The sequence below is a fragment of the Scomber scombrus genome, chromosome 9 (assembly GCF_963691925.1).
Source record: "Scomber scombrus chromosome 9, fScoSco1.1, whole genome shotgun sequence".
Classification (NCBI taxonomy): domain Eukaryota; kingdom Metazoa; phylum Chordata; class Actinopteri; order Scombriformes; family Scombridae; genus Scomber; species Scomber scombrus.
This window is the reverse complement of record NC_084978.1, coordinates 23,355,059-23,379,455: the sequence shown is the minus strand read 5'-3', so window position 1 is coordinate 23,379,455 and position 24,397 is coordinate 23,355,059. Positions and strand designations below refer to the sequence as shown.

Here is a 24,397-nt window from a genome sequence, read left to right as displayed (position 1 = left end):
GAATGATGTTAGAACACTTGTCTCAGAACAGAAGAGATTTTATTGGATGTTCTCCTGTAACCTCTTGTCACCAATTATGGTTAACATCTGTGTGTTAATGATAAGTGTACACATAGGTCACATTCACATGTTTGTAATTCTGTCATGGCGAATAGCGAGAGAATATGGAACTTCTGTGGCCACGAGAGCCTCTAACAACTGGAAGAACATAGCACTCATTGAGACTGGACAAGGTCAGGCAGAGACATCAGAGCATGTTCATTCAAGTCGCAAGTCTGTGAAACGGGCGAGCAACTGCCCCTGAAATACAAGGTCAATTATTATTATGTTACTACAAGTTCAGATGTTTCAGTGTCAGTTCGGCCAAACTGGAATAAAAAATACTGCAAAGAAACCGTTCATAAACCTGCAGGGGAGGAGAAGAATGTTTAAAGACCTGAGACAAGAAACACTGAAGCTGCACATTTAATAAGTGGAAGTCAGTCTGAAGAACCAATTGAAACTTGAAATAACATGTTATAGATGTCAGGAAGACTTAAATCCATAGTAAAACTTGGAGGAAAAATTGGAGAAGAAGAGTCAAATTAAAACAGCCCATGAGGCTCTTAAACATTCCCCTGCAGGAAAGTGGAATTCTTGAAGAAGAAAAAAGAAAGACAGGTCAGGTGAGTTAACCAAAATTGGAAAGTGGCTGTTAAAGCAAATGGATATTGCTGCTTTTTTGGGGGTCTGTTTTTCCATTTTTGACCCTATTAGACATCCAACAATACAGGTAATGAGGATACAAAAAGGGTACGACACGCAACAAAGGTCCCCAGCTGGAAGGTCCCTGTTGGGATATATGGTTTTAAGTCAAAATTCAGTATTATCATAAAATCATATGACATGACATTAAAGATGATCAACCATGAATACAAGCTGAGTTCCCACCAGCTGCTCTATGACTGGAACTCTATGTTGCATTTTTGCAGTTTTCATATTTCCTTGAACATTTTTTCTATTGTTTTTCTTCTAAATGTTCATAATCATATTTTCACTTTAGAGACTGCAGTGTTACAATTCTCAGTTGTGTTGTTCTTGCTTAATACATTTACTCTGCTCTTATTTAAAACTTTTTTCCCCCGCTGTATCTAATTATTTGTGGCTGCGAAAGCCAAGTTTCCTCATGGGATCATTAAGGTTTTCTAATTTAATCTAATCTAATCTAATCTAACTAATATAATCTAATCTAATCTAATCTAATCTAATCTAATCTAATCCAATCTAATGTAATCATACAGCCAATGTGGTGAGGTAGTTTTGAGTTTTCAGCAAGGAGTGCTGGGTATCTGTTGTACATACATTCCATCCTGCCGTGTCAGCGTGTATCCGTAGTGGGGGTAGTTGACAAAAGACACGTTCACCCCCACCAGAGGGGTTCCATCTGTAGTCAACACCTGACCCCGGATTAGTGATGCCAAACTGGAAAAAGACAGAAGAGACAGAGTGAGGCAGCGATAGTCAATCTATCAGCCCAATCTTTCTAACCATCAATCAAATGGTTTGATTAATCTCTCCATCCTTCAATCATCCAATTTGCCCGTTCATTTATTGCGTTGGTCTTCAACTACTCATTAATTAGAAACAATCAGCAACACCGCCATCTAGATAAGCTCACGTCAATCATGTAAACAAACCATGACAATGCAGATGCGTCTGTGTGTAAGAACTGCCACACATAGAATAACATTTAAACATTTCCTTTTTGCCAAGTTATTTCTTCTGACACTGTCTGATGTTTGCATGTGTAAATGTGTGCAGACAAGAATCAGCACCACGGACAGCGCTTCAAAGCCTACTAACTAAATCTATGAAGATCTCGTCCTAGCCTGCCCTTGTCTCTGGCTTTTGTTAGCGTCTTGGCAGGCGCAGCAAACCCTTTCTTAAGTTCATTTCATATTTGTGTGATTGAAACTGAAGTCAAAGTGTTTTTTTATGCTGTGTGTTTATTCATATAGATGTCAAACCTTCTAAGGAGCGGCGAGGTGGGGGAATTCTCTAACTTGTAACCTCAAAGGCATGCAGAATCATTGTTTAATCATTATAGGTCAACATGATGAAAACACAACATATTCTAGGCCTAATTGGTTGAAATTAAACACATTTTCAAGTACTAATCCTGTGCACCCACGTTACTGTAATTGCTATCTTTTGGCATATGTGCAAAAGGGCATTTTTGAGTATGTTTATATGAGAAATTCCTCTTTTTTCCCCTGTGAAATGTGAAAAGACTGTCCATGACTCATCCTGGACTAGGAGACATTGCCACAAATAATATGAGCCACCGGTACCATGGAAATGAGTAATATGTGATCGCATGCCTGAGTTCGCACATGTCTCAATGCCTTACCTGGAGTTGAATGGGTTTTCACCAGGGATGATATGAGTGCTGTCCCTTCCCACAAGCATCTTGACGCGGTCATAGAAGGAGCGCACACGGGGTTGGGACATCGGGCTCTGCTGGATGACTAGCAGAGGGTCCCTGGAGCCCCGACACAGCGGACTGTTCTGACAGGGGCTTTGGATGCAGCAGTCTGGGTCCATGCAGTCTGTTAGTCCATCTGAGAGAGATAGGAAAGAGCAATCATGAGGTATGAGCAGTGCTGAATGCAAAAAAAACAATCACTATTTCTTCCATTCCCGATTTAATAGTTTGATAATCTTTGTTTCTTTCACCAAAGAAAGTTTAATTTTCTATCCCCAGTGAGGGCTCTTCTCATAAGACCTCAATCTTAGTTCTATTTCTTGTTTTAATTCATTATATATCTTCTCCATTGTCATTTATTCCCTCCACAAGCAATTCTTTTTTTGCAACTGGAATTCTGCAGCTCTACCCCCAAAAAATTTCTCCCTGCTCTCTCCAATTCACCTCCTTCATTGTCCTTGTTGTCGGCGCAGGAGGTCTCCATGGCAACACTGCAGCCCGGGCCCCTCCAACCTGTCTGGCATTCGCAATGCCAACTCTGCTGTCCCATGGTGCACTGGCCATTTCCGTTACACAAGTTAGGACAGCCGTCTGGGTGGAGAGGACACAATGGGAGATAGGGAGGGAGGTGAGGAGGAAAGTAAAGGGGAGGGGATGATGGGAGAGAAGCAGGGTGATGCTTTTCTGTTTTATCATCAATGATAGCAAATGACCACACACACACGCGTGCGCACACACACACACACACACAGAAAAACACAAGGTCTTACACACACACATATGCTCACATGGCTATGATAGACCAATGAGACTCACTCAATTTAATAACCACATGGTAGCATTCTGTACTGTATTGATTGTTCAAGAATCAATTTAATTCAGCAGGTCAATTTCCATGCACACCTTCCCATCACCCACACGTCTCTTCACCTTTGGGGCGGCTTCTAACGTGTGTGTGTATGTGTGGACAGAAGTGCATAGATCGCTTGATTCACTTACTTGATAGAACCCCACCCGATCATTACTCTCTCTTTCCTTCTCTCGCAGTTTCTCTCTCTCTCCTACTTATGATTCAGTGTAGGTAATGGGATTCTGATGGCCTGAGAGTAATGCTTTCTCATGAGAGAATGAGATTATTTTCGACGGAGTGTGTGCGTGCATATGTGTGTGTGTGTATGCAGGTCTGGGTGGTGGCAGTTTATGAACTAATAAACCTTCACTTAAGCTTAGGCAAAAAAGCCTCGACCATCTCAGGCCCTGGAGCTGAGTACGTTTCTTAACTAGCATAGCAAGGCCACCCCGAACTCAAGAGTTCCAGAGTGACTTTAAGGCAGAGAAAATCAAACATTTAAATGCAATCTGGATGAGGAAATTTTGCAGTTATAGAGGACAATTCCATTTCTGTCAAAGTAACATTATGTTGTAACTTTTGATTGCTTCTAACATATGGCACAGAAAAGGGGATACTACAATATTTATTTGTTCTGAAGCTGAAGGCAGCAGCTGTTTAATTTGAATAGAAATAAAGAATGGAAACAGAGAGAACAGATTGACATGTAAAACATGTTATTGACAAGTTATACTGTGTCCCATTTGTTAGGTCAGCACAAAAAGTGTAGAAATGAACATTTAGGGATGAGGAGCGGTTATATGCTGGTCTTAACTTCTTGTTGTCACTTTACAGCTCCAGAAAGTTACTGCGCTGGGGTTTTGTGTGGATTAAACAAACAAGATATAATGTGTACATCAATGAGCATTAAAGGTGCTGGTAGGACAGAGAAAGGCTAGCTTTTCTGTCTTTCGGCTGAACTAGGCTAAGCTAATTATCTGCTAGGTATAGCTTCATATTGAACAGACAGTGATGAGAGTGGTATCTATCCTCTCATCTAACTAGACCTTGTTATCAAGTAATTCATTATTTAGTGATTAATTATTTTGTCAGTGAAACATCAGAAAATGGTTAAATCGAAGGTGACACCCTCAACTTTTTAATTTTGTCCAACCAGCATTCCACAATAGTAACATAAGATCAAGAAAGGCAACACATTCTCATATTTGAGAGCCTTGAACCAGTACAAGTTTTGCATTTTCTTCTTGAAAAATGTTAAAAAACGATTATTCATTTTTAGAATAGTTGCAAATTAATCTTCTATCCATAGAGTAATCAATTCAAGAAACTAAATTGATTTGATTAAAAGAAGCTTATTGGCTTTCAACAAGATTTACCAAAATGTCAAACTATATTCCTCCCATATTAGAATGATTTTAGTAAATCGGAGCTGAATAAGAACACCAATACATATTTTAGATAATTTTGTTTCTGAAAGCTCAGTATAATATCTTTTTTATTCTATTTGATAATTTGCAGCATGCTGACACAATGCAGCTCATTCAAGTTTTTTTCAAAATGTTGCACAAAAAGCCTTTAACTCGTGGCATGTCTTTCAGATCACTCTAAATCACACCTTTCTAGCTCTAACACAAGACTTTGTTTGCCACATTTAGAATCTATCAGGCAGAGGGAAAAGGCATGATGACACACAATGACAATGTTTCCTCCAGCAGCACAAAGAGCCCAAAACAAACTTGTCACAGTGATTTCCTTTTCAATAAATATGGGAGTGCGATGCGACATTCTTAAGTCTGCCCAGGGGAGATGGGAGCAAAGACAAGGTTGACTGATAAAACAATACGTGAGACACACACACACACACACACACACACACACACACACACACACACACACACACACACACACACACACACACACACACACACACACACACACACACACACACACACACACACACACACACACACACACACACCCAGCACGACGCACCCTAGAGATATGACCTGACATTTCCCACTCAGTAGTAGTGTGCAGACGTGGAGTGAGAAGGACAAAATAAGCCGCTAAGAGATTATGAATATGAAATGCTTTTCATTGAGTCCTGCTAACTAGATTAATGAACATATTTTCACTCAAGTTGCACTGTAGGATTTTGCCCTCTAACAAATCGCAGCATCAATAAAGCCATGCATTATGAATACAAATAGTGCAATCTAAACCGTGGCAGCCGCTAAATTAACAGGCATTTCACCCCGATTGGCATTTTATCATATGTCTCAACCACCCGGCGATGAGGGAGAGTCCACAAAGGACTTTGGAGAAAGACAGCACGCCATCTTGTTTGAACTCCCGAGAAGAGTGTGCGAGGAGAGGGGGGGTGGGGGGTGGGGGAGGGGGACGAGGAGGGGGAGGCGGGAGAAACCTAACCACATTTTTCAGCTCAACAAGAGGAATCAAATCAAAGGTTTTTATCTTTAAGTATTACCATTTTCTGCATCAGGGGACTGCTCATGATGCTATATTAACAGTCAAGCTGCAATAGACTGTCCCCAAGTATTGCGCTCAGGGAACAAAGGCAGTTAGCAGTGATTGCCTGTTAAATGGAGTTGCCATTTAAAGCAGCCAAATACTTATGAAGCACCCGGACAGGACAATCCATAGCAGGCATTGATTGGTTTGCCTGGGCAGGCCGGCACGAGGCTCCTCTCTTTTTAATGCCAGGGCCCAGTCAATACCCCCTCATACTAACTAGAATAAAGTGGGATTTCAGAAACTATTAAGTCCAACCTCCCAACTAATGTAGTTGGACTCTGATAAAAATCCCCTTAAAAAGGAGAAGAAATTGCCTTGGGTTATGGGTCAGCACACACTCTTGCGTGGTGTGCGCTGTGTGTGGGTGTCGGGGTATATGACTGGATAGAGAAAGATACCGTATAAGGCTCAGAGGAAGGAGCGAGGGACAGACAGAGATAGAGAAAGAGACAGAAAGAATGAGAGCAAAGTACATAAAAGAAAGTAAGTCAGGACGGGGTAAAAACAAAAAAAAGTTCCACCATTCTCCTCATCCCCCCTGTATCCAGCTCCGTCTGCTCTAAAGGTCATAAAGTAAAGGTTGCAGGCATAAATCCAAGACTATGGCTTATAGATGGATCGGATAACAACGCACTTCCTCAGATAAACCTCCACTCATCTACTCCACCTATTGTTAATAAGCCATCTTGAAAAAATTACCCCGATTGCTTTACCCTGCATGTTCTTTGACCTGTCTCTCCATCTCCTTTTGTCTCCATCTGTTCTTCTTGGCTATCCCTCCCACTCCCTCTTGCTCCCTCTTTAACCCTGCGATTTACCTTTTCTTACCCGTGCTGGCTCTTCATAAAACAATGAGAGCTATTCCATTAAGCGTAGAGGGTGAGAGGACACTCTCAACAGTGCTCCCGGGAACTGTACTGTCAGGCAATCTGTGCTGCTATGTGTAACCAGACAGAGGTTCGGCTGCGGGGCTATCTATTAAACATCCGTTCTGTGCATGAGACTCCTCATCCCCTACCTGCTCTCTTCTCTGTTTGCAGTGATGTCTTAACCTTAGTCATGATTCTGTTTATCTCTTGGTGATCTGATTAAATTGTTTGTTTGTTTTTTCCCCCTTCTTTACTTAGATTGGAGCGGGTGGGTTTGATGATATGATAGAAAATCTGGAATTAATACTGTATGCGCGTTGAGTCACTCACACACACACACACACACACACACACACACACACACACACACACACACACACACACACACACACACACACACACACACACACACACACACACACACACACACACACACACACACACACACACACACACACACACAAAAATAAATGTATTAGCCACTCTACCGTGGCTGCGACTGTTGCCACAAATACCCAAAATGTAAACACACACACACTCAACAGCTCTGTATTTTTTGACACCGCATTAAGGCCTCGCATCACTGGCCTATGAAATTCACCAATTACCTCAAAAGTTCTTTATGGGCTTTCATCATTTTCTCCTTGTGTGAAGCAGCTGTGTTTACGCCATACATGACTAGAATACCTGAGCAGAGTTATGTGTTTGTGTTTTTCAGATTTCACATTGGAAACAGGGAGAAGAACACGCTCACACGCATGCACATCCACACTTTCACAGCGCAGCCCCCTCAACACTGCTGATACCATACTAGGCTCTACGATACCCCACAACACATCTACAGTAGGCTCAATGACAGCTAAACCCTGCCGCAGCGCACTGCTGTAAAACGGGAGTGCGCTACATGGAGGGAGTTGTCATTGAGGTTGGCACCCTAATCTACAGACAGATAGCACCACAGAGTCTACAGAGCCAAGCCAGGCCAAAACCCACAAATGCAGCAGCTAGCTTCTACCACCACAGGCTAAGAAACAAAACACCAGAGTCAGATACGGTACCTGCTTTGTCAACCATGCTCCCATGGTCTGCAGTGGGAGAAAACGTGCAAAAGGTAAGAGATGGGGAGAGTTGTTCTTTTATTTTTTTTAAATAAATGCAAGCAACATCATGCAGAGCTGAAATGAACAGGCAAACTAACACTGAGAGTGTCTGGTGCTAGTGAAGTGTGCTTTGCGCCAAGCTGAGGCCTGACAACTCTTTCATCTTGGGCTGATGCTGCAGTCAAAGCTGCCCTACTTTCTGATGGGGGAAATGGGGAAATCATAAACTGTTATTCCCCTGTGCGTATGTATGTGTTGGAGTGCGGGCGGGTGTGTGTGTGTGTGTGTGTGTGTGTGTGCGGATACATGTGTTGGTATTTTTTGTGTTTTGATGTTTGTTTGTGTGTGTATCAGATAGCAATCACAGTACTTGTGCTGACAGGGGAACGAGACTTTGTGTCTCAAAACACTGTGGATGAATCAAAAGAATCTGGCACTCATCCATCCAAAGTGACAGTGATGTCAATATGAGACAGTGATTGACTGACATAAAACAAAATCACACTCACTCACACACATACACACACACGAGACAACAGACGCACACACACATACAGTAGCACGACTGTGCACGCACAACACACAAACACACACACACACAAAATGTGAGAGATATTTTTGATCACAGTGAGGTGAGAAGTTTTACCTTTCATCACATAACTTTGGTGTTTCAAAGGCCATAGAAACTAAGACTCCTGGGGTCTGCAGTTGAGAGGCAACTTAAAAACTGCTAAATCTTGCTCTTTTGTAATCCACCCACTCCCACTTCTAAGATGTCTACTCCTCTCTGTTCGACTACCCCCCCCCCCCCCCCCCCAGCCCCTGCCTTCAATTCCCTACGGTCTTCCTTTTGCCTCCACTTCTCATTTCAACATTCTTTTAACAAAGTGGAAAAGAGCTGCCGGTGTAGTCTGAGTGGATGCTGGTGTTTCCATGCACACCCACTTGTTGAAACACATACACACACCCACACACGAACACACACAGGCATGCTTACCGATGGTGCAGTGCTCTCCATTCCAGCCCTGGTGACACTGGCACTTCCCGTCTTTGCAGGTTCCGTGTTTGATGCAGAGCGGGTTGCACACACGCTGATCACAGCCCGCACCGGTCCAACCCTCCTCACAGCGACAAGCTCCGCCCATACACACTCCATGGGTCCCGCAGTCAACTGAACACACCTCTGGAAGAGGACAGAAAGATGCAAACATTATTTTTGGACCTGATTTTAAAGGTCTTTTTTTTTGTCTGTCATATTGGCATTTGGTGATTTGCAGTTCATGAGACATGCAGATGTGCAAAATGTGGTTGAAAGGTTTAAGTTTATAGATATATAGGTTTATTAGTTATATCTATTATTTTAATATAATTACAACATATTTTCTGTGTTTTTACTAATGTTAAAATGAAACAGTGTTGATATGCAACCAAGATGTCAAAAAATGTACAATTTCCAACCAACTTTACAGTATTAACCTGCAAATTATGCAATTAATGCTGTGTCTTACTTCATGTGACAGGGAGTAACAATGTCAAATTACTCCCACGAGTGCAAGAAAAAAAAAGTCAGGAGCCCAAACCTACACAACAAAAACAATCAAACCCGCATTACACGAAATACAACCCTCCACCCTGCACCTTCAGTTAAAATCAGTGATTATCGCTTGTTGAAGACAGGGTTTATTTCCTGAGCCCCCATTACAGTGTCTGTTAGGAGGCTCAGATGTTGCAGGCAGCGGCGGAGCATGCAGTGAGATGTGACAATTCCGCTCATGTGCTCCCGGCCCCCGGTGTGCAGGGAATGTAGTATTTACAGATGTTTTGATACACACTTGCTGAGGCATCCTGCAGCGTGGAACAATGTTGTCTTTATTAAAGTTAAGCATTGCTTCTCTTATAACAAATGCTGCTGTTCTGATGTGATCCCGAAACGAGAGGCGTTGCAGGCTGGTTACTGTCTCTCCTACTGTAGCCTGCAGTGGTAGCTCATAGGTTTTATTTTTTATTGAGATATAGAACCACACAAGTTCAGTACTTTATAAAAGGCATTTGAACAGAAAGTCCTCTTACAAGCAATATCTATCTTCCTTTTTTTACTCCATCCAGGGGCGCACCTAGATGTAAGAATAATGAGACGTATCCACAGGAGGTAACTACAGGAGCTGAATGTGTTACTATTGACAACTTAACATACCTCCAACTTCCATGTGCTCACTCAGAGGAAACATCTGGAATTGACACTTTATTATGACACATGGCATAGATTATGTTTGTGGATCTCTGTTTGTGGTTTGTGTCTGTTCTGTGTTTTTGTGGGTGTTATTCTTGCGGCTTGTTCTTATGTTTTATTCAGTTTAATCTTCTAAATGTGTCACATGTTGTTGCAGTGATGCACCATTAAGTACATTGTGCTGCAATGTTCCATATGAATAAAAGTGCCTTGCCTATTTTGGGCTTTAAGCACTACCCTGATAATAATAACAGGCTGCCATAACCATACTTTCACTGACAGTCCATAGAGAGGGATGATTTCATACAGCTGTGGTTGCATCTGGCCACATTTTATTCTTGTCTGCTTAAATTGGCTGAGAAAATACAACAGTTTTTGTATCAGCAGGTTGTACTGTCAGTGGTTTTATGGATTTCACCCAAGCGCACTTTGAAAACCAAAGCAGTGTAAAATAAAACTACTTACCCATGTTGATACCATGGGTGGTCAGCAGCCCTATTCCCCAACAATAACACCCCAAACTCCATCTAACTTTTACTCCATGTATTTGACTCTTGCAGCAGAACCACCAGCTGTGCAGTCACACTTACCCATAGAGCAGTCGGGTCCCATCCAGTTGGGGTCACAGCTGCACAGCCCAGTGTCTGGTATGAAGGCACCGTGGCCATGGCACTGGTCTGGGCACTGGGCCCTGGGCAGCTCGCAGTGGAGCCCTCCCCAGCCTGGCTTACAGTGGCACTCCCCATTCACACAGATTCCATTGTTGGAACATGTTGGATCCAGGCAATCCACTGCATTAAACGGGAGAAACACCAACATGAAAAAAAATACATGGACACAAACACCAACACAAGCAAGAAAATGTCACATCACAACTGACAGTAGAAACAAATGAAATAATGATGAGTTGGTTTGAAACAGAAAGAGTGAAAGAGGACATAATTCATTCTTTGTGTACACAGAAAGATAACGAAATAAAAGAAAATATTACCAGACATATTACTAAGGCAATTAAAGCGCACAATAATGAATAGCTGAGTCTATAATTGGGGCATAGCACTCTGAAAGGGCAGCAAACCTCGCTGACACGTTGTTCAGTCTGAGCACTTATCTGTGTGCATGAGCTTGTGTATCTATGCATTTGTGTGTATGCGTGTATGTGCTAATACACGGGAGAGAATTTGACAATGTCAGTCTGCCAGGTTGACAGGCAGCTCTGAGTCCGAGCAGTGAGTGAAAACCAATTTGACAAATTACCTCCTCCCGGCAAAGCGCCCACCCAGCCTTCCTCTGTCCTCCTCTCGCTGCTCTGTCCCAGTCGCTCTCTCTCTCTCTCTCCCTCTTTCCTCGTCCTCTTTGTCTGACACCTCTCTCACCCCTCCCCCTCCTCCTCCTCCTCCTCCTCCTCTCCTCCTCAGGCATGATTGACCCCACCGCACCCTTTTGCACACACACATTCTTAAATGCACGGGCTCGCACATAACACCGGCCCTCCATTTCTGTTTGCCTGGCAGAAACGGTGGATCACAGTTATCGATTTTCATGTCGCCGGCACTCCAGGTAAATTGTTTGAGGGACTCTGCTGTGATGAATATCAGATTTGAGACCAGAGGAGGAGTGAAAAAAAATTGGATGAGAGCTAGATGGAGAGAAAAAAAAAGAAGAGCAGGAGAAAATGCTGACCTTGTTCTCTAGTTCTGTCTCTTGACTTCTTCTGTCTGCCACTCTCCTCCTATCTTCCCTTTGTCTTTTTGCCCCCTTTCTTCATCTTCACCCTTGGCACGCTGCACTCTCTTTTCTCTCTCTTATTCAAATTCTCTCTTTCTTCATACATATTCACCTCTCACTGCTGCCCTGACTCTCTCACCATCTTTTATCCTGCTCCTTTTCTCTCTTGCTATCCATCTTTCTGATGACCGAAAATGTGGCGGGCTGATCCTTCTTAACTAGGATCAATAGAAGCGATTTCATCCCTTAATAAAATCTCTGATGTGTTTGACTGCGGAATCATACTTCATCTGTATATATGGAGGGAAAAGGCCCACTCACTCAAGGTAAGATTATGCTATGATGAGCTGTCTAGCTTGAGTTAGGAGGAGTGTGTGTATGGAAGATGTGCTTGTTTTACTGCAGACGTTCATGCTTCTTTCAAAATAATCACAGCATCTTCTGTACAGATGCACCGGCTGATAAAAACCGACGCGCATTAAACCATCAAACGTCCTGGAGGATCACCAAACCATTAACTCTCCCTCCTCTCACCCTCTGCACAGCTCGGCCCTTTGTAGCCGATGGAGCACACACAGTTGCCGTCGGTGCAGGTGCCGTGGCCACTGCAAAGAGGGTCGATGCACTGCGTGATGGGGACATCACACTCGGGTCCTTTCCAGCCGCTGTAACACACACAGGAGCCCTTGTCGTATTGGCCGTTGCCACTGCACAGCACCGGGCATGCCGCTGGAGAAACAGAGGAGGGGAGGAGAGAAATGAAACCTTGTGCAGGGGGAAAACAAACAATATCAAGAGATTCTCAAAGCAGTGAAAAGCCACACTGGCCACCCACACACACACACACACACGCCTCACCCCACCACCACTGTGCAAGAGGGTGAATAGAGTGGTTAAAGGCTGGGGGAGTGGTGATGACATGAAGAGTAATTACACGCAGAGCTAACTAAACTATTCATCAAAGCTGTCTATCCCAGGTGAGCACAGAGCCAGGGAGACGTTAGCTTGGGGAGCTGCCATTCATCATCAGTCATCTTGTCTCGGCTCTAAGGCCATGCGCCATCTTACCGCTCTTAATCCTCTCTACTCTCTGCTGTTCACATTTGCACATTGCTGAAATGCACCCGCTCGGTTAATTAGACGGCAGAAACGAGCAGAATTTTCTGACAGAGGAACACATTTGTAAGCAGCTAATACCTTTGGAGCAGTCCATGCCGTGGAATCCTGGGAAGCAGTGGCACACACCAGAATTACACTCTCCGTTACCATGGCAATTGCGCGGGCACTCTTGCACTGAATCTGTGAAGAAGACAAAGTGAGAGAGATAGGGAGAAAGAAAGAGAAAGAGAAAGAGAGAGAGAGAGAGAGAGAGAGAGAGAGAGAGGGGGGGGGGGGAGGGTGAGAGAGTTTGATGGCAAGCATCAAAGCATTCGATTAAATCATTGGAACCATTCACTCTTTAAGATACTACAAAAACGAGTCAAGGCACTCCGAGTCTCATAGTCACACAGACTTCAAAAGCAAAATGCCCTCCTCAAAGATTCCACGCATTCCTTCTCAGTGCATTTTTTCACAGTGTGGAGGGAATGCATTTGGAATGTAATTCCTTCAAACGGCATCCATTACCCATCCACCATTTCTCTGCTCGCTGTATCAGAAAAGGAGCATTGCCTTGCTTTATATTAATATTTTCAAACACATTTTTGCTGCTCTTTCATTCTCGCTCCTCAAAATTTCTGGCTCTATTTTTCCTTGATTTTACCTCCCTGACATCATTTTGGTTGTTCACTCCTCACTCCAGCACACCGAGGTCATTAATACTTCATCCAGGTGCGCTTGTTTGTGTGTAACTAAGCAGATTTTAACTGCATTTTGTGTGTTTCTGTCTATGTCTTCTATCAACCTTTTAGTGCCACTTAACCCACTTAGAAAAGGAGAGAAAAAGGGAGAGGGTCGAGGCTAATGATAAGGAAGCATTTTGGACTTCTCTCCCTCCTTCCCTCATGCTTTCTCTAGCATCCTCTCATTACTCAAGACTATCCACACTGCCTTCCTCACTTACACTTCCCCCACTTCTCTGTGTGAGTCCTCAACCCTCAACCAAAAAATCTCAGCCCCTTGTCTCCCTCTTACCCTAATGCCATCCTCTCTCTCGCTCCCCTCTTCAGCTCTTCCTCCCATCCTTCACTCCACTTCATTCCATTGGCTTTGCCCCCCACCCATTATGTCTCTTCACCAGCTCCCCCTCTCACTACCCACTCTAATTCTGCCCTCGCCGCATCTGCCTCCCCCTCTCCTCCACCACTCCTACTGCTGAAAGCTCAACCGCGAGATGTTGACAGTGAAGGATTCTTTCACTCTGCTTGATTCCTCCCATCTACAATCCTCGTTCTCACACTCGTGCCTCGAACACAATTGAAATTATTTGTGGCTCTGTTTCAGGTCCTAAAAACATTCGATTTACAGGGTTGCAGCAATATTCTAGTTGGATACACAATGTTCCACTTGCAGATTTGGTGCTATTACTATTAAATGGCTGACTTACATCCTCTTCACACAAACATATACTGTATAGTATAACTCGCTGATATATTAAGTTGTGTTCTTGTATATTAAGTTGTGAACTCACTAAGTGGTCCTTCCTCCTTGACAATGTTGCTGATATTGTGTTGCTTGTTGTGCACATACTACTGGTGAGTGTTTTTTGCACCCCGTGAATGTGTAAAATCATTGAAGAAGAAAAACTTTTTTTACATAAATTTCTCTAACCCTTTTCATCTTTTCATTGCTAGGGCTTAATCTCATTTTACCTCCCAGTGGCCTTTTCCAATTGCACTTCAACATACAACTACAAATGCTGCCTCACCCATGATGTTTGTGCTGAAGGAAACAGTCTCCCTCTCCCGGCCGTCGTTGTAGAAGGCCAGGTGCCAGGCACCGGCGTCCAAGTACTGGACAAACACTGCCTCATTGAGGACCACAGTTTGGATGCTCCTCCTCTCCCGTGGAGACTCGACCACGCTCCACTTCTCCTTCCCATCCAGCCGCTCCATATAGTCATACTGCGGGAGAAAGAGTGAAGGAAAGTTGAATGGAAGTGAGAGAGAGAGTATGGAATCTATGATTCAACCATGAAATGCTGCAGTGGCACTTTTTCAACTTAGAAAAATGACCCATAGCTGTATATGCAGGAAGATTAAAATACATAGGGGAAGTAAGTCTGGCTGTAAGTTGCCAGGGAATAATGAAGAATCAGAGAGATGCTTGAGGGCTGTCATTCTCTTTGGGTTTCTGGAAATATTGCAGGGAGTATTTTTACTGGTGCACAGTAGTCACAACGTCATGGTTTTTAGAAGCTGAAGTCAGGTCAGACAGTGAAACTGTTATCTGGATGCAATTACCCCATTCTACAAATCAAATCTGCTGTTAATTGAGTAGATTCTAATTAATAACAGGCAGTAAAAGTTACATTACTGTGAGATTTAATTAAGTGTAAATCATAAATTAAATGAGTTTTTTCAAACAACCATTATAATGAATCACAAATGAATTTAAAAATGTCCCATGACACAAGCAAGTAGTCTTAATGTGTTCTCCATATAAACGACTAATTTAGCTGAACAAGTCAAAGATAGACATACTGATTAATAAAATGATAATTCTGTGATTGGTCCACCACTATAGAGGCCAGATTTTACCTGTGCATGTGAGGGAGGCAGGCCCTTGCGAATGTACACTCCGAACAGGGCATCCTTGCCCAGAGAGATGTTGAATTTGAGGAATTGGGGTTGGCTGAGGTGGAGCAGGGACCTCCAAAATACTCCTGGGGGTACTTCTTGGGTCACTCGTCTCCCGACCTCAATGTTGCCTGTGTCTATACTGCTGTTCCGGCCTGCCCACGGTCCTGGAGCGAGGGGAAAAGAAACTGCATAATCTGTGATTATAGGCATTGATGGTCAGTAGTCAGTAGTTAATCATCACAGTTTACTGGAAATAATGTGCTACAACAATTCATGGTCATTAAATAGTAGAGGACAAACACCATTAGCTGTGCAGACTGTGTGCCCACAGTGTATATGTTAAAATGTGTGTTGTTGCATGTCATGCTGGGATGCAAAATGATGCCTTTGTATTAAAAGCCTGCAAGACTGTGGACTTTGTTTTCTGGGCTTAAATGAGAGAGGGCTGATAGAACTGCAGGGCAGAGCTTTCGAAGCAGAGATGCAGACAGGCACGCATGCAGAAACACACAGCATCCTGCAATCAGGTCAGTCATCTAAGAGTGCTGGAGCCCAGAATGGAAAAGACTGAGTATGAATGTGTGAGCGTTTGTAGAATAACGAAGAAATAAAAGTAACAATGAGAAGAACAACAGCAGCATCTGGCCTAGACGGCTGGGGAACACAACACAACAGTCCTCTCATTAATACTGAATACAGACACAGAGCAGCAGCCCACACGTACCTACAGTACATGCTGTGTGTGTATGATACAGAGCGAGATCGAACGAATGAAAGAAGAATAGATAGAAAACCGCATGGGGGCCTTAAAAGAGAGGAGTGGGGGGTGGAGGGGGGTTGTGCAGTTGGTGTTTTACTTTGCTGCTGACTGAGACGATAAATCTAGCTCGACACAACTCAGCGGAGTGGTTAAACAGCACATACTGATAGCAGCTAGTACTGTGTCATGAATAATGAAAATATTTTAGTTGGTGTGAACCTATTTGGGTGCAAAAAATGTCTTGGACTGTTATGATATGTTGCACAGCAGCACAGTGTTTAAAAGCCTTGAAGGACAAGGATGGTGTTCCTCTATATTATTCTTGTATTTTCAGAAAATCCCATGAAAAGAGCAAAATCAACAATTTGTAAGTCAATACTTTCTTTTTACTTTGTCTTGGGCACTCAGCCCCTAGCCAATTTGTTCCTACTGAAGACATACATCTGTAGAAACGCATTGAAAATACTGTAAATTGGGCATTTCTTGGGGACTGCTTTCAGCAGTGGATTAATACACACTTGGCATGCTAGTCAGTGTTTACAGCATCAGGACAGTGTATGTGGGACTCAAGATATAACACAGTGCCCATGTTCATCCTAAAGAAGGAAAATGTCATCCATTGTGGTTCATTAATGTGTTTTTCATTGTTTGTGGATAACAATGGAGGTGAATATCACAGTGGAATAAGCTATAAGCTTTGGATAAATTGTGGATAGTTGTTAGTAGGTTTAAATTCATTGTTGGCTTTTGGTCTTTTCATGGGATTTGTTGACAATAATAAAGTCAGCCAAATCCTTTTACTTCACATGTAGGATTTAATGTCTTCTAGACTGTATTTCTGCATTCTTAAAGTGTCCACTGCCACAGGCAGTTGTGTGGATTTTCATGTGGGGGCGTGTGCTGTAGTTCATACCTCTGCCTCCAGAGGGCAGCGTGGCCACATCATTGTTGACAGGCAAGCCAGCTCCCAGTCCGTTGTTTAACACAGGGCCGTCGGATGGCTTCAACTGCCATGTCAAACCCAGCAAGTTGATCGCTGCACACAAAAGGATGGAGACAGAGGAGGAGGGAGGGAGGGAGAGAGGACATATTATGACTTGAACGGTGGATGCTCTACAAGTCTGGTGGAAAAACACACTTGAAAGCTCATCAAGCCATTGAAATACAGGAGGCCAACCCTTTAAATCGCATCTGTCATTTATATGGCAACCAGAGCAGCTTTTATAGAATACTACTTTTATACTATTTTACTGCATATCAATCAAAGGAATTGTTAACAAAGTTCCAGGTAACACAACCGAAGTCTTACAAAACAGACAATTAAATAGCATAAGAATCTTTCTGTCTTTCACTGTCTTTGTCTTTACCTCAACCTCTCACAGTCTTCTTTGAACCTGACAGCGCCTCCTGCTTTTATTTAGAAGGCTGTACACCATCTTCTAGAGAGCAAGTGACAGATTGCTCTTTGAAGAGATGACTCTACTTCTCCCTTCTCCTCCTGTTTTGTCCTCTGTTATGTTATTGCGTGCTGGTGGTAGGCCTATAAGACTGCTCAAGTGTGTTCGCTCTTCACTTTGTCAGCTCTTTACTCTCTCCATGTCTCTTTTCTCCTTAGCCTGCTGCCAAGCAACCCCCCCCCCCCCCCCTCCACCCCGAAACAAAACAGGAGAGAGGAAACAGAACGAGAAAACAAACAAAACTGAATAGAAAGAAACAGGAGCGAAACAGTCACTTCCCTTACTGTACACACAAGTAGAAGTTCAGTGATTTTTTTGTGTGTGGTGACAGGTAAATGATTGTTTTAGTCTCTCAATGTTGAAACATCTCCTGAGTGGAAAATTGCAGATGCTTCATCCACTCATGTCTGAATATTTAAGACGATGTTATAGAAAAGGAATTATTCACTTGCAGCTATGTATGTATACATGAAAGCTTCCAGAGTATGCACATTGCTTAGATGCATGTGTATGTATTGTGCATCATGTAGGTGTTGTTGCATGCCTCTCAGCATTGGCTTGATCCCCAACATGCAAGCCTATAACACCTTCATCTGAAACCTGGGAATCAATTTCCCTCTTGTCAAATTCTATCTCCACTTGCCTAGGTTTTGCACACACACGGATGAGTGTAAAAGTTGCAGAAAAAACGGGATGCAGCTTCAGGATTTGCTGCCGGGGCAGACTAATTCTCACCCCCGATGTCCCATCTCTTCCTCTCTGTGTTTCTCTATTTCTTCCTTTTTATGTTTCTTGTCCCTTTTCCTTGCCCCCCATCTCCTCCCCACTCCCACTCCCCGGTCTAAGGAAAGCGCTGACACCTCGGCTACTGAACAGGCTCCACTGTCAGCTTTTTTATTTTTCATTTGGGTGTGTGTGTTTGTGTGTGTTTGTGTGTGTGTGTGTGTGTGTGTGTGTGTGTGTGTGTGTGTGTGTACAGAACAAGCAAGACAAGGGAGAAAGGGAGAGAGGCAGAGAGGCTCCAGTGTCCTTCCAGCCCTGTCTCTTTTCCCTTCTATCCACCACTTGGCCCTCTCCTCTCTCATCGCACTGACCTTCATTCCTCTCCCTCTTTTCTTTTTATCTTTGCCTGTCCTTCCTTGAAGATAACGCAGACATGCACTCACGCAAGCGCACGCACACACAGAGATGGTATCGCAGGAAGAAGTCGATAGAAAGATTACCTACTGAATCAGCTGGAGACAGTAAGCAATAGTGAGTCTATTGTGACGGGGCTCTCAATCTAGGTCATCCCCTAGAACACATCAGACAGCCTTATAGTTAGCTTGCTGCATATGTCTATTCATTTGTGTGCGTGTTCATGGGTCTGTGCACATGTGTGGTTTTCCGAATGATTGCCCCCCCCACCTCCCTTTTTTCTTTTCCTCTTGTGGCTGGTTGTGAAAAGATGACCAATAGATGGCACTCTTACTCCTTGGCAACAAGAGCACAAAAGCCAATGCAACGCTTTGTCAACAGGTTTCTTTGCAGCAAGACACAGAGCAGAAGAGACAAAAGACAAAGAAAAGACAGGCACAAAGAGAAATACTTGTTATAATTTTCTTTACCAGTACTTCCTCATTTTAACAACACTTCTAACTTTGTTAGGGTGCAATTTTAGCCAAAATGAAACTCCTGAAATTGATGTATTTAGCTTTGTGTTACCATAATTTTAAACATTTTCCTTTTGGATCATAATTACAGTAATTACTGTTTTCAAGCTGCATTTGGAAGGCTCTATTAAAAGCCATGCCAATAAAGTCTATCTGAATTGAATTCAGCTGACATACCCGGGGAGAACAAGAGAGGCTGACTTGGGCTGTGTTCTTTTTTAATCTCCGTCTTCTCACTCATGTTCATTTTAACAGACACATACAAAAACACGCATGTACACACGCACACATGCGGCGAAAGATCACAGAGAAGCAGGTTTAACAAGTGAACGAGTGGGATTAAAAATAGATCAGTTGCTTCACGAGGTTTTTATGTAATCTTGATGCATAATTCAGAGAGGCAAAGTGCTTGCCAGTATCATCTGCAAAAGACAGCATCTGAAACAGCAGCAGAACATGTGATCCTGTGACAAAAAGGGAGAGGACGGACTGGTGGACAGAGGGGCAAGGGAGATGAAAAGGAGGAGCTAGTGTCCGAGATCGGACAGGGGGCAACGGTCAGGAGCTCATGGAGAAATCACATTGTGTATCCAAACCTCAGCAGAGAAGAGAAGATGAGGAAAGAGGAACAGAGAGAATACTGGAGGACAGTGAGAACTGAGAGAATATTAAAGAACATATAAAATCCCCTGAGGATAAAAAAAGAGCAGGAAAACAGACTACAGATTATGTTGCAAAGAAGAGAGGAAGAGATGAATAAGGGCCACAGCTGAAATGAGGAAGGGAGAGGAAGACGGCAAGTGGGGAGGAAAGATTTAAGAGATGAGTGGCCCTGTATTCATTGACTAGTTGGGTAAGAAAACATGGTCGTGATTCATCCTCAGACAGTAAGTGGTTCACAACACGGGCAATCAGACAGAAATACAATGCTCATATGTAGGCTTAGTGTTTTTTGAGAAATATTTATATGTCACAGAGTTAAAGGGTGTAAATGGATTTCTGCATGAAAAAAGGGAGCAGCAGAAATGGAGATAGGTGACTTTGCAGCAGGCTTTGCACTGAGTGTCCCCTGACTGGAAAATATTGTATCATCATCAATCTGTTCTCTGGAACATGTTCCACCTGTTCAAACCCCTCTCTCTCTCTTTCCTTTTCTATATTCTTATGTCTCTCACCCTTTCTGTCTCAACTCAACCTTATCATTGGTGATTCAAATCGCAACATCTCCCATTGAACCAACTGCACAGCTCCTAATTGCACCAAAGGCAGAGCACGGCCTCTTTCATCTTTTTGCATGTAATCTCTTGCAATGCAGCTAAAATTACACAATGAGTAGGTATGTAACTCACACACACATGTAGGCAACTCATTTTTTTATGCCATCTCCCTTAGCCATCCTGACAAATGCATATTAACTGTTCTAATTCACCACTAAATTAACAACTCTGACCTCAATTAGGGCGGTAATTGTAGCTGAGACCGGCCCCTCATCGCTGCTAATTGGTTTAGGAAGCCTTTTCCATGCCTTTCTACCCCTGCCCCCATCTCCAAGGCCCTCCATTTAGTGAGCTGGTAGACATTTTGTTGTCCAAAACAAACACATGCACAAAAACAGCCACCTGAGGAAACGCACTTTCGCTGTTTTTTAAAAATGTCTTCTTCTCCTCACTCCTTTTTCTGTACCACTTGTACCTTTCTCTCTATCGCTGCGACGCAGGGGTGCAGCGCTGATATTGGAGAGACTGAGGAAAGAACAGTGTGTTGCCTTAGGTTCTCAATATTCAGGCCATTTAGGATATTTCTTCGAATTTACCATACAATGACTGCATTTGGAATCACATACTTATGTACTATTCATACCATGTATGAAATTGAGAATGTAGTCCGTTCCAGTTGCACAGTATGTGGATTTTGTATATGTGAGAAATGCCTGGATGTATACTGGATTAGAAGAATTTCTGAGTATGAGGCACATAGCTCTATACATCCATGATGCGGTTGGTGTAAGCTTATTGGACATACTCAACCACACAAAATGCATTGTGTCTCTTTAGACTGTGCAGTGGTTTTAAATATTTTGAGCCAGGCTAAAAGCTGTTCACTTTTCACAATTTTTACTCTAGCACTGTTAATTTGTCACATTATTCAGTTTTAACATTTTTCCAGTGAGACAGTATGTGGTCAGTATATCCAAATAACATTGGTTTTGAAATTCGCTCCAATGTTTTCAGAGATATGAGGAGCCAATGGCCATGTGAGATCAGCCAGTCATCTCAGCTGCTTGCAACCTGACTCCTGAGCTACTTGACATGTCATCATCCCGTGGAGAACATATTCTGATGAACTGATCCATGCAATTTGTAATTTTTACCTTTGGAGGCAGCTCGATTCGCAAGATCATGAGATCACACAAGAATCAATCTTGTCAGGCTTATGTCAAGTTATGCGCTTGTGTTCAAACCATCGCTGGTTCGGACCAATCAGTGTTCCGTGAAGATTCTCATATGGACCACACACACCGCGGACTAGACACCGTGGCCATGTGCCTCACAAGGAAAAACAGCGATACACAGATTATTCATCCAGTCATCTGCCAAAAATTTTATAAAGTGTGATTTCTCAGATGGTTCAGTGTAATAAAGCATGTGGTGCATCAGGTTATGGTAATTTACTGCTGGCTCTAATGTCTGTGCTGCATTTCATGTGGAAGAGGTTTAAGGTTTTACATTTGTGATAAACAATTTTCGTTCAACAGTAGCTCTGACTAGTAATTGATAGTGACTGTTACAGTCATGTGATGCAGTCACATGACTATGCAGTACATACTGATTGAGTATGTAGTTGGTAATATGTTAGTATGTGATTTTGAACAGAGCTTATATCCACTTATGTTGTCTATAAATAAAGCAGCCTTTGTCTCTCAGCTAGTTTGTGAAGGCGCTGCTTGCTGAGATCATTTAGAGTCTCAGACAGAGGGACGGGGGCGGCAGTTGTCTGCTGCCCTGGGGGGTCATATACACTGAGAGAGACAATTTGTCTGTTTCTGAGTGTGTGTCTGCATATGCATGCTTAAATTGCATGGTATTAACAACAACTACACACACAGGCGCAGGCACAAGTGTGCATGTACACAGACACACACTGCAACCCCGACGGGACCTCCTCATCCAGCTGATGCAACTGAACTGTAATTGACTGCAACACAAAAGGTTATGCGAGTTGCTCACAGCTCCTATACCTGCAAAACAGCGTCTGGCAGAGAGAAACAGCCACTCACTCAATCATACAGCAGATATTGGCACTGAAATATTGAGACGGCCCGACGCAAATGTAGCGTGCGTGTGCGTGTGCGTGTGCTATGTGTGATGGGCTAAATGAAAAGAGATGTGAATCTGAGTGATGTCCTCCTTTCTGAATCCTCATTTCCTCTTCAGATATCTCTACCCTGACCCCCCACCCCCACCCCCACACCCCACTCCCTCCCTCTTCTCCACATCAACCCACTCTGCCTCGTCTCATCCCTTCCTACCTCGGTCCTTTCCCTCTCATCGATCTGTATTAGAAACAGGATATGAGGAACTATGCTATCTTATCACAGATCAGAGAGCGAGAGAGAATGAGTGAGGAAGAAAGACGGAGAAAGAGTACGTTTTGGAGGCCAAGAGACAGAGAAACTCAAAGAAAATGAGAGACGGAGAAAGGAGAGGAGAGCGATTCTTTGCCTTCATCCATCTCCTGTTTCCAACAGGGCTAGTGAAGCACCACGGACCTAATTGGACTAACGATTGTGCCCAGATAAGACTTGCACTAATAAATAAATGAATGAGGAAATAAATGAATGAAATGAGCCTCGGCACACTAATGCAGGCAACATGAGCACTGCTCAGCAATGACGTCAGTGAGGCTGCAAATTCAACATTTGGGGTTAATGCATACTTCAAAGCATAGCATATTTTCTCCCAAGCAAGTACACAAACACAAGTAACTAACACAAAGTCAAAGGATGAACATTGATGTTACCATGACGTGCTTTCAGAACAAGTGTGCAGACTGCTTTGTATTACCCGACCAATGCAGGTGACCCATTTATTCCTCTGGTGCAGATGGTATAGCACCTTGTGCCTGGTCCTGGCCATGCCCTGCCCTTTTCCTGGACTGGCAGCGTGTGGTAAGATCCTAACCTTTATCAGTACGACAGACCCTGCTGCTACGGACACACGCTCCCTGTCTGATCCTTATGCCCAGGTTCCTGCATTCACCATATGCCCAACCGTGCCTTCACCTCCGCACACATGCAGGCCCACACACACACCAAATGTATATGGACACACACACCCACACTGGCATGAGCGACACATCCTGACCTCTAGCTGTTCCACCTTGGATCAGCAGAAGGGAAGCCACACGCAGAGTGAGAGGGGACTTAGGGGTCAAGGAGCTGGATTTGGAAAGCGGCCACATTGGGAAATCTGCAGGTTCGACACAACTCACCCAGACAGTCTACATTCCCAAGAAGTTATCGGTGTGTAGTCTGACTACTAAAATGGGAGAAAAAAAATTGGATTTCCAAAAAATCGATCATAGTTTAAAAAATTTAAAAACTTTGGCACATAATCAAATTTTAAACATTTTTCTAGGACTGCAAGTACTACAAAGGCACTTGTTTTCAAATGTGGGGTTAGGAACACACCCGGTTGGTCAAAAGATAAATCTATGGAGGTTGCAAGATGATGAAAAAGATAGAGAAGGAAAAAAAGTCATATTTCTGCAGGTCATGTCTTTTTTGAAAAAATAATGATTAGTTTCACCTTAATGTGAAACTAATCTAAACTAAACTAATGTAGTATCTTCGTGAGGAATCGTGTAGATACTGCTTTGCTTTAAAGGGTCAAAAGCCAAAAATATTGGGAATCAGAAGATCATATCAACTGTAAACTGTGATGTTCAACGTCTTCTTGCAGTAGGAAATGTAACACTTGGAGGCACGGCGACATAAAATTCAGGAAGAAATC

At 43.2% G+C, this 24,397-nt stretch overlaps 1 protein-coding gene across 6 annotated transcripts in view; it reads right to left on the bottom strand.

Annotated features, from left to right (window-relative positions):
• tenm2a (teneurin transmembrane protein 2a) overlaps nucleotides 1-24,397 on the bottom strand; it is a 151,526-nt gene that overhangs the window by 15,591 nt on the left and 111,538 nt on the right. For 2 of the 6 annotated variants that reach the window (XM_062425626.1, XM_062425624.1), the window contains exons 6-15: nucleotides 17,190-17,312; nucleotides 15,475-15,680; nucleotides 14,643-14,838; nucleotides 12,974-13,075; nucleotides 12,311-12,505; nucleotides 10,639-10,839; nucleotides 8,816-9,001; nucleotides 2,909-3,055; nucleotides 2,390-2,600; nucleotides 1,342-1,461 (exon numbers count right to left, since the gene is read on the bottom strand). In XM_062425626.1, the coding sequence (XP_062281610.1) occupies nucleotides 1,342-1,461; nucleotides 2,390-2,600; nucleotides 2,909-3,055; nucleotides 8,816-9,001; nucleotides 10,639-10,839; nucleotides 12,311-12,505; nucleotides 12,974-13,075; nucleotides 14,643-14,838; nucleotides 15,475-15,680; nucleotides 17,190-17,312 (1,687 nt within the window). Of the gene's footprint in view, nucleotides 1-1,341; nucleotides 1,462-2,389; nucleotides 2,601-2,908; nucleotides 3,056-7,758; nucleotides 7,804-8,803; nucleotides 9,002-10,638; nucleotides 10,840-12,310; nucleotides 12,506-12,973; nucleotides 13,076-14,642; nucleotides 14,839-15,474; nucleotides 15,702-17,189; nucleotides 17,313-24,397 lie in introns of all 6 variants that reach the window. The other 4 variants (XM_062425620.1, XM_062425621.1, XM_062425623.1 and 1 more) reach the window with 4 other exon arrangements.